At 32.1% G+C, this 11,645-nt stretch overlaps 2 protein-coding genes across 2 annotated transcripts; both read left to right on the plus strand.

Moving 5' to 3' along the window:
* Nucleotides 1–7,591: 7,591 nt before the first annotated feature.
* LOC113371335 lies at nucleotides 7,592–8,704 on the plus strand. The gene has a single exon (XM_026611963.1). The coding sequence runs from the start codon at nucleotides 7,592–7,594 to the stop codon at nucleotides 8,702–8,704; it is 1,113 nt and encodes a 370-aa protein (XP_026467748.1).
* A 1,105-nt stretch (nucleotides 8,705–9,809) lies between these two features.
* On the plus strand, nucleotides 9,810–10,775 carry LOC113371336. Its single transcript, XM_026611964.1, has one exon. The coding sequence runs from the start codon at nucleotides 9,810–9,812 to the stop codon at nucleotides 10,773–10,775; it is 966 nt and encodes a 321-aa protein (XP_026467749.1).
* Nucleotides 10,776–11,645: the final 870 nt, after the last annotated feature.

The following is an 11,645-nucleotide window of genomic DNA, read 5'->3' on the forward strand; positions in this document are numbered from 1 at the left end:
GGTACGGAATCCATAGGAATGTAAACAAAATTTATACTTATTGTTAAAATCTCTATAAAATATCTGATAATTTGATGTGCATATGTCAAATGACCGCCAAATGGCATTTTTTCTACTTTTTCGTTAGATCTCCGAAACCGCTAGACCGGCCCTCATGAAAATTTGATCAATTCTTCATCTTGTCAATACAAGTAAAATGGTTTTTGAATTATTGAATTCGGACGCTCCGTTCTCTTAAAAACTAAGTTACCGTTTTCGGCACTTTTTGCCCCGTATCTTCGGAACGGCTGGACCTGCTTTCGCCAAAAACTAATCAGCACGTCTCCTTATCAATACGAATCGAATGTTTTTTGAATTATTCAAATCGCTTCATCCGTGTTCCCGAAATCGTCGACGAAAATTTGTATCCGCACACACATACATACACACACATACACACACACACATACATCCACTTTTTCTAAGGTATGCCAAAATATTCATAAACCTTTGAAACGTCGAGAAATGCAAAAATTTTCATTTTCGATTTTTCTTGCGATTACTATAACTTGCCCTACGGGAAGTTAATAAGGTGCAGCATAAGTTTGAGAAATATGTGTCAAACTTTGCCTACTATAAAATGATAGGAGAATGCAACGCTGATGACATCATAAAGAAAAATCACGGACTTGCTTTTCTTTTACAAGATAGTATACGGCTTTATTGAATCACCAGAACTTCGATCCAATAGATTAATCTATACAGCAAAATCCTCAAAAAATAGCCCTTTAAATAGACTAGCCAAAGAAGTCAATGAGAATTGCGGCAGTTTGAACTTTTTCGATTTGCGTCAACAAAGTTTTGAGGCTAACATAAAGAAAAAACTTAAACACCATAATATTTTGTGCAATTAATTTTATCACCAAAGTCATTATTTAACCAAAGTATTATTTTATGTTACTTAATTATCATAGGTTTTTATAAAGTCTATGTGTATGTATGTATGTACTTATATGTGAATGTGCATATATGTGTATGTATGTATATGTATGCGTATTATATGAGTACATATGTATGTATATCTGTATGTAAGTAGATGTGAATGTATATATGTGTGTTTGTGTATATATATATATATATATATATATATAAATATACAAGTTATAAATTAGCATACTATATTATAAAACTGTATAAAGCCGATTGGCATATAAATAAATAAATAAATAAATAAATATTCAAAACATTGAAAGAGGTACGGCGATCATATACCGGAATACAATTGCTGTAAAAAATCCTATATTATCAACTGATGCAAAAATAACATCAATCACTATTGACAAAAATAGAATTATACGTATTTATGCTCCATCTGAAAGCAAAAATAGAAACATTCGAAATTCCTTCTTTGTAAATGATATACTGCCACATATCGTCGATAACAGTAGATTGATTTTAATAGGAGATTCCAATTGTGTGATAAATGCAAAAGACCAGCAAGGTAATTTCAAATTCTATAAATTTCTGTAATGGTTTAAATAGATTAGTTCAACAACTGGATCTTAAAGATACACGAGAGAAGCAGTATGGAAATTTAGTGAAATTTACCTTCATAAGACATTCACAAAATCTAGGATAGACAGAGCATATGTATCTAAAAATATTGCGGATACAATTAAGAATACAGAATTAATTTCGGTAAGTGTTAGTGATCACCACATGCTTAAAATAAAATATATAACTGATTATAAATTACCAATTTATGGAAAAGGAATATGGAAATTGAATACAGAAACGTTGAAAAACTCGACAAATATTTTTCAAGAAATATGCAATAAAAATAAAAGTGCATATAAATATAAAAATGACGTAATAAGTTGGTGGATTGATCAAATGAAGCTAACAATTAAAAGATTATTCAAATCAATGGCAATTGATGCAGCAAACATGAGAAGACAAACTATCAACAATATGCAAGAATTATTAACAGATATGTCACAAAAAGAAAATAGCGAAGAAGATTTAACGGAATAAATTAGAGAATTAAAAACAAGGATCATATTAATGCAAAATAAGTATTTAAATGAAACAATGATAAGAAGTAAAATTAAGACTATTGATGAATATAAAAATGCGTCGTTATTTAGTCACGCTAAAGATATCAAAAACAAAAACAGTTCGTATATAAAGGAGTTAAAAAATAATGAAAAATTACAAAAATGAAAGACATTTTGGAACATGTTGAAAATTATTTTGAAGAAAACTTTAAAATCCAAGAATCTTCAGAAAAACACCAAACAATGTTAATACAAAATATTACAAAATTTCTAACAACAACTGAGGCAGAAAACCTCAATAAAGAGATAACAATCGGTGAATTATGTGTGGTAATCCAGAGTATGAGTAACAACAGGACAACAGGACCCGATGGAATACCATATGAATTTTGTAAGTATCATCTAGAAATTATAAAAAATGATTTTGTAAATATATTGAATAAAATTTTTCAAGATGTTAGAAATCAACGGCTATTCGAAGGGATAATAACCTTAATACCAAAAGGCAAAGAACATACCATAAAAAACTATAGGCCGATAACTCTTTTGAATTCTGATATAAAAATACTAAATAATTTTCTTGCTAACAGAATAAAATTTAAAGTTAGTAAAATATTAGGTAGTGAGCAAACATGTGGTACCGAATAAAAATATCTCATATAATTTAGAAGGAATAAGATCTTCCATAGAGTAAAAAAATAAAAACATGGGAATTGTGAATATCGATTTCCAAAAAGCATTTGATACGGTATCACATACATTTCTTTTCCAAATAATGAATAAAATGAATTTCCCATCAAAAGTTATTAATTTTGTTAAAAATTATTATAAGTAGTCGAAGTCAAAAGTATTAATAAATGGATACACAACAAAAAATATTCGAATTGAACAATCTATAAGGATGTCCATTATCAATGTTGCTATTTAGTATGGTTTTAGAACCGCTAATTAGGACTTTTCACAAAACATTAAATAGAACACAGCATTTTGCATATGCTGATGACGTGACTATAATTATGAGAAATATAAATGAACTGAAATGATTAAACATATTTTAGAACACTATAAAAAAATGAATATGAAAATGCGTCGAACACTTCAAATCTCACCATAAATAAATCCAAGACTAAAATTTTAGAAGTAGGAAATTGGAGAAGCAGGCAAATAAATACAAACATAGAAATAACTGATAGAATTAAGGTTTTAGGATTAACATTTAGAAGAAATTTAGAAGATACAACCATGAAAAACTGGAATAGAGTAAAAACTAGTGTCAGAAATATATTATATAATGGCGAAAGTAGAAACTTCAATCTGATTCAGTAAGATTCGTGAATATATATGCATTATCAAAATTATGGTATTGTGGGAGTTGTTATGATTATGATAATATATCAAATTAGAAACTCCCAACAATAAAAAAATATATAAATTTATTAACTATAAAAATATTTCGATATCAAAAATATACATGACATGTCCGATTGTTTTTTACCTATCAAAAACAGCCTGCTTGATGATATCGCCACACACTCCCTGCCCAGTGTTGATCTCACAGTTTAAAAAAAAAAATACAGGGAAACACGTTATAAAAATGTGGTGGGAAAGCAGATTATAGCAGACCAGTGTTGTAATACTGGTCAATTATAAATTTCCATGTTTCGTCAGCAGATCCACCGTATGTGGTGATTTGACCTGCCATCAACTCCATATTCTGCATAATGTTCTCGATCTAATGGGTATTAGTTATATCAGAATAACTTAATGTTTAGAATGCATAATTTATGGGTACAGTTTCCATTTCTGCAAGCGTTGCATTCGTATCTGATGAGTTCCGATCAGAGAAAGAAGTTGGCTCTTTATCCAAATCAGGATCATTGGTTTCTTTGACATAAGAGTCCAGAATTGTGGAATCCAATAAATTATGTCAAATTTTGTTTTGATTCGTCGTTGTCACCGATAATGGGAGGTAGCATTATAAGACGATTTGTTGAGTTAACAGAGAAAGAGAGGTTGAATTGCATTCCAATGAGAAGTTCAGGCTCCAAATTATTTTTTCTGTCAGCAATAAACACTGAGGTCTGGGTATACCAAATGAGTAACCTCGGAAGTCTGATCCAGATAGTAAGTGCGTTAACTATGATGGATTGGACTGGACATACCTTATAGGACGTCACTGAAGACCAGTGATTATGGTGCTGCGTCAAAATCAATTTTTCTTAAATCTTCGAAAAATAAAACTCCTTTATCTTCATCTCCATCGTCGTGAGTCACCAATGTGGGAGTTGTTATGATTATGATAATATATCAAATTAGAAACTCCCAACAATAAAAAAATATATAAATTTATTAACTATAAAAATATTTCGATATCAAAAATATACATGACATGTCCGATTTTTTTTTACAAATCAAAACCAGCCTGCTTGATATCGCCACAGTATATTGCGCAAATCATAACTGGCCCAAAGATTATAATTAAAGAAATTCAGTATATAGTGAATGAATTTATATGGCAAAGCCATTTATATAAAATTCAAATAAAAAAAATGAAAAAAATATGAAGAAAGTGGATTAACCTCATTAATGTACAGACCAAAGCAGACGCACTCATCAGCAGCAACTTTATAAAAGTCATAAATGGAGAAAATTCCGAAAACAAGAATTCAATATTAAATTATATTGGATAATTTTAAAACCAGAACATCTAGTGTGACCGTCGCTGTAACATTGTAGAATATTATTACATATAACGGTCAGGAAAAGGTTTGTTAATCCCGTAAACAGGGACGATCCTGCCCAGGCTCGACGGCTTATATAATTAGGTTATAAAATATGTCAATAAAATGTATTCCGTCGGGCCTGAAATTAAAATGAATATTCAGTCTAGCATAAACAGGCAAAGAATAAGGAGGTGTTTTGTAAAATAGTATATAGAATAAATTTAATGTGAATATAAGAGAAGTTTCATTTTCTAAAACAATCATCGTGGGGATTTCGCATTTCGTCGATTAATAAAAATTACAGTCCACTATCGAAGCATCAACAACGACGTCATGTAAATCGCTCCATTTGGTCATCTTCGAACCAGATTTTTAAAGTTGATTTTAATCAACGTTTTGAGCCACGCATTCAAGCTTTGGACAGACCAGTTATCAAGACAAAAGCTTATTAGTACTGACTAATAAATGTCTCTAAATAACTGAGTTTAAATTAAAAGTGATTGTGAAAGTGAAACTGTAAAAGTATTCAAAACTTATCTTACAAATACACCTAATAATATTAAAATTGTTGTGTGCAGTGAGGCACTGACAAAGTTATCGTTGTTGTAAAGACGTGTAATTTACGGTGAAATTAAGGGTCGCTTTTGCTGCATTTGCTCGAATCCATTACTGATTCGAGGCACCGCCGTAATCCAATACTGATACGATAGCGACGCCGGAAGCGTCCAGCCTACTATTTTGAGGCATTCACCACGAACGTGAAGCACCATCCGAGTAACAGTGATCTCTTCAGCACCATCCGAGTATTTTGGATCCACTCGAAGATACCGCCACGTTTTCCGTCAAATCAACACTACACCAGATAAGCCATAATTTTATTTCATTATATAAACCTGGACATATTATTGATTGAAATTGGATCTTGCTCTAAGATTTTGGGCCAATTTCGTAAATCCTTAGGTTATTAATTGTTATGAAATATTATATTAGTTATTATAAACATTACTAATTATTGGTTTATATATTTGTTAATTTATTTACACCACAACTTATGTTACTGATGTGCTAGACTCCAATTCTAATATTATTAAATTAGAATTGTTAAATAATCAATTGATTATAGATTTAAATTCTGATATAACCGCTGATATTGCATAACGCCTGTTATACGTAAAATTTTGTAACGGTTTGCGCTTCCCTATCAAAAAATTAAATTAAGTTATCTTGAGTTCTAAAAACAATTAAAATGGCAGAACTTAAAAATTTTTTAAGAAGGCAACAAAGCTTCAAATCTTATCTTGAAAGGTTAAATAATGATAATTGGGATCAACATTCTTCAGAAATGATAAAAGGTATTAAAAGCATGTTTGACAATAGATTCGCGGAGTACGAAAAGGTTAGGGCAGCCATCCACGACTCGCTTGACGAACAGGATGAAGATGTTTTAATAGATAATCTTTACCTAAAGCTAACCATTAAATTCACGCATCACATAGACAATTCAAATAATACACAAAATAATAGTAAAAATTGTGTCAATTTAGCCATAAAATTACCGAATATTCAAATTCCAACTTTTGATGGTAAATATAATAAGTGGATTATTTTAGAGATTTATTTACATCCACAATCCACAATAATATTAATTTATCGGATGTCGAAAAACTGTACTATTTGAAATGTCATGTGTCGGGAGAAGCTGCCGCTATAATTAATAATATAGCCCTCACTGACAATAATTACTTTGAAGCATGGGCTTTGTTATCTGCAAAATTTGAAAACACGTGTATAATTGTCTATTCACATTTACAAAAAATTATGGATATTCCAACGAGTTCGAAAGGTACATACGAAATTTTAAAATCTTTTTTGAATATTGCACAGCAAAATCTAAATTCTCTCAAAGCGCTGTGCATAAAAGTTGAAAATTGAGACCTTTTAATGGCCTTTTTATTATTGAATAAATTAGATACAGATACCAAAATAAAATTTAATACCTTTCGATCACAAAAGGAATTGCCGACTGTATCGGAACTTTTTAAGTTTTTGGAAAATAGTTGTTTGGCGTTGGAGCTTTCTCGTAAGTTAGACATAGACCCGGACAAAACTCATTTCAAACGAAAAGCTTTGATTTCGGTTTCAAATATTCAAACGATAGTTTGCAAGCTCTGTACAAATGCACATCATCTTTCTACATGTAACAAATTTATTGAAAAACCAGTTTCAGAAAGGTTAGTTTTCATTCGCGAAAATAAAATGTGTTTGAAATATTTAGGTGACGGACATACAATCCGATCATGTAAATCAAAATATAAATGTAAAATGTGTCATAAACCTCATAATTCTTTATTACATTTAGAACAGAGTCTGCAAACTAAAGCAAATAACCCGCAATCTCCCGGGCCGTCTACTGCGGTATTACCTGCATCATAAGTTTTGAATGCTAATTTAAATAACACGTGCGCTCTATTACTGACTATTTGTTTATTTGTCAAACATATTTCGGGGGAAAAAATTCGTGTACGGTGCATTCTAGAAACGGGTTCAGAAATAAATATTATTACCCAAAGGTTAGTGGATTCTCTAGGTATAAACACCGTTCCAAGTTCCGTACAGCTGACTGGAGTTAATGGCATCAATATAAATGGCGATTCAATTGCACGCGTATCGATTTCAAACGAGTCTTCTAGTTTTTCAAAACAGTTATCGTTCGTCATATTAGAAAAAATTACAAACAAAGTACCTTCGAATTACATAAATCCGTCCCAGCTAAATTTACCTGTAGATGTTACTCTCTCGGACCCCCACTTTTATATACTTGGCGATATTGATATGTTAATCGGGGTCGGTTCATTCTTTGAAATCTTAAGAGGTGAAAGCATATCTTTAGGACATAATTTGCCGGTTTTACAAAATTCAGTGTTTGGGTGGTTTGTTTGCGGATTAGCCTACCCGAACAATGAAAACTTGTCAAATTATAAAAGAACGTTTATTGTAAATAATCTTACATTAAATAAAGCAGTTTCGAGATTTTGGGAGATAGAAGAGATTAATCACGAGGAAATTCCAAACTTAGACGATAGGTTATGCGAAGAGAATTTTGTAAATAACGTAACTATAAATATAAATGGTCGATACACCGTAGCATTACCATTAAAACCAAATGCTTCAACAGCTATAGGCAAATCATTGCAACAAGCAAAGCGTAGATTTTTACATTTAGAAACTCGCCTTAACAAAAATGAGAATTTGAAACGACAATATTGCGATTTTATTAATGAATATATTAAATTAGGGCATGCTTATGAAGTTCCTAATTTTGAACAAAATATCTCACAAAATTCGTTTGCATATTACCTGCCCCACCACGCGGTTTTTAAAAATAGGTGTGACAAAATCCGAGTTGTCTTTGACGCGTCTGCGAAAACATCAACAGGCATTTCTCTGAATGACGTTCTTTATACAGGACAAAAATTACAACAGGATATTTTTACTATCTTACTGCGCTTTAGATCGTATATTTATGTAATGACCGCGGATATTGTAAAAATGTTTCGACAAATTCGCGTCAATGAAGAACATCAAAATTTGCAACGAATTTTATGGCGTGAAAATATTCATGACAAAATTAAATGTTTTAATTTATCTACAGTTACTTATGGAACTGCTTGTGCGCCATATTTGGCTATTCGTTGGCTGAATCAACTCGTATTAGATGAGGGAGAGAGCTTTCCTTCAGCTTCACGCGCTGTCCAACACGATTGCTACGTGGATGATATTATTTCGGGTGCAAATTCATTAGAAGAGGCAATAAAGTTAAAGGAGGAACTAATACAACTTTTTAATCGTGGCAATTTTCAATTGCATAAATGGGCTGCAAACAACAGTAGCATTATTGATTCCTTGACAAAATCGCGAAACGAATGCGTTCAATTTAATCGATAATAAAAATATAATTAAGGCTTTGGGTTTATTGTGGGACCCCAAGAAAGATGTATTTCAAATCTCTTCAAATGCTTCAATTCCATCATCACAAATAACAAAGCGCGCCATTTTATCATCTATTGCCAAAATTTTCGACCCTCTCGGCCTTATTTCGCCTTGTGTAGTTTTAGCTAAATTAATAATGCAAGATATATGGCAGCTAAAAACCGATTGGGATGAAGTTGCTGATAGCACTATTATGAACCGTTGGCTCGATTTTGAAAATAATATAATACACATGCAAAATATAATCATTCCGCGTCCGTTATTTGAATTAGACAAAATTGATCGGATTAAAATTCATGGTTTTTGTGATGCCTCCATGAAAGCTTACGGAGCCGACAACGGACAATCCGGCCGATTTCATTTCGCGCGGTATTTACGGTCATAAGTTAATAAACATGGACTTGTGGTGGTATGGTCCAGCATGGCTTAAATTTGAAACTGACTCCTGGCCGTCAATTTTTAAAGTAACGGATAATATCAATTTTGAAGTTCCCGAACAAACAGTTCAAAGAAAAATAAATACTTGTTCACAGAGGATGGACGACATGTTCCTACGATTTTCTTGTTTTAATAAACTCCAACGCGTAATGGCTTATTGTATTAGGTTTATTAAAAACTGCAAGAATAAAACTGTCGGACCGCTGACAGTAACCGAATTACAAGAATCATTACACCATATTGTTAAAATCGTTCAAAAACAAAATTTTGAAAACATTCTCAAATATTTGAACAGCGGGTCTGCTAGTACAAAAATAGATAAACAGATTTTAGGTTTAAATCCATTTTTAGATGAGAAGGGTCTATTACACGTTGGGGTCGAATACAAATGGCAAACATAGAATATGAACAAAGGTTTCCATTGTTATTACCAGCCGATAATCATTTAACAAATATAATTTTAAAACGAGAACATGTCCGTCTTTTGCATGCCGGTCCACAGACCGTTCTAGCTAATGTTAGACTGCAGTTTTAGCCAATCAAAGGTAGAATCGCAATAAAACCTATAATCAAAAATTGTGTGCGCTGCTTTCGTTTTAATTCTACTAGCTCTCAGCAGATAATGGGAAATCTACCAATTGAACGAGTAACCATAGCTCGTCCTTTTTTAAATACCGAAGTAGACTATGCAGGCCCAATCAATTTGCGTACAAGTGGGCTACGAAAAGCACCGCAAATGAAGGGCTACATAGCACTTTTTATTTGTTTTAGTACAAAAGCCATACATCTGGAACTAGTTACCAGTTTGACAACCGACGCATTTATAGCTGCTTTGAAACGTTTTATCTCGCGCAGAGGCAAATGCAGTAAAATTTTTTCTGACAATGGTACAAATTTCATAGGCGCTAGGCATGAGTTACATAAGCTGTATAATTTGTTTAAAAATGAGCATAGTAGAAACGAGGTGATTAACGCGGCTGCCGTAGAGGGCATTGAGTGGAAATTTAATCCACCCCACGCACCACACTTTGGTGGTTTGTGGGAAAGCGCGGTAAAATTAATTAAGCATCATTTGCGAAGAGTAGTGGGAGAAACTTGTCTAACTTACGAAGAATTTTCCACGGTTTTAACCCAAATAGAAGCAATAGTTAATTCAAGGCCAATTACAAGTGTTTTTGATGATAGTAATGAACCCACGTTTTTAAGTCCCGGACATTTCTTGATAGGTGAAGCACTTACCGCATTTCCGGAACCCAGCTTAATCGACGTAACGTTAAGTAGATTATCACTTTGGCAACAACTTAATCAATTAAAAGATAAATTTTGGAAACGTTGGTCCATAGAGTATCTCGGTCAGCTTCAGAGTCGTTACAAATGGAAAACTTCCTCAAAAAATTTAAAAGTGGACGACATAGTTCTTTTAAAGGAAGATAATTTACCTCCATTAAGCTGGTTACTGGGTCGCGTTATAGGCACTGCAATCGGCAAAGATAAAAATGTGAGAGTAGCTACAGTAAAAACAAAAAATGATATATTTATAAGGCCAATTGTTAAATTGTGCCCTTTACCAGTAGAAGATGTAGAATAGAATTTTCTCATAAAATAAATATATTACTGTACTTTCATTATTTACACAGTACAATTATTTTAAAATTAGTATTAAGAATTATGTTTTACTATAAAATTCATATTGGTATTTGTCAATAATCCTTTTTTATATAAACTGTTGTGATCAATACATTCACATAATTTCACAATTACTTTGTAATTTTAATTAGTACATAATGCCATTGTAAAATTACATACTTATATACATACTGATCTTAATTATAAGTGAATAATTAAGGCGGCGGAGAATGGATAATTTTTAAACCAGAACATCTGGTGTGACCGTCGCTGTAACATTGTAAAATATTATTACATAAAACGGTCAGGAAAAGGTTTGTTAATCCCGTAAACAGGGACGATCCTGCCCAGGCTCGACGGCTCATATAATTAGGTTATAAAATATGTCAATAAAATGTATTCCGTCGGGCCTGAAATTAAAATGAATATTCAGTCTAGCATAAACAGGCAAAGAATAAGGAAGTGTTTTGCAAAATAGTATATAGAATAAAGGGTATGGGCGTGTTTCCATACAGAATTGGCCCCACCCTGGTATTTAAATAATTTTGATGCCATTTTATAGGTATTTTCGAGAAAGTCCGATATACCAAATTTCAAATCCGTGGCTCATCATTTGGCCGAGATATCATTGAAAATGTGTGAAAGTGGCCCCTTTTTTCAAAGTCGTTTTTTGTCGCAACGGTGAAAGATATCAAAAAACAAATAACGGGATTATATGCATATCGATGTCTACTATATTTTTTATAACAAATATTGTTTAATAATTATTTTTTAGTGCAGGAAAAAGTGAAAATAATTTTTCGTTTTGAATTTTCGGGTAGTGCGGTTGTTT

The sequence above is a fragment of the Ctenocephalides felis genome, unplaced genomic scaffold (genome assembly GCF_003426905.1).
Source record: "Ctenocephalides felis isolate EL2017-DRISC unplaced genomic scaffold, ASM342690v1 CF-g0.4_SCAFFOLD_01492, whole genome shotgun sequence".
NCBI lineage: Eukaryota > Metazoa > Arthropoda > Insecta > Siphonaptera > Pulicidae > Ctenocephalides > Ctenocephalides felis.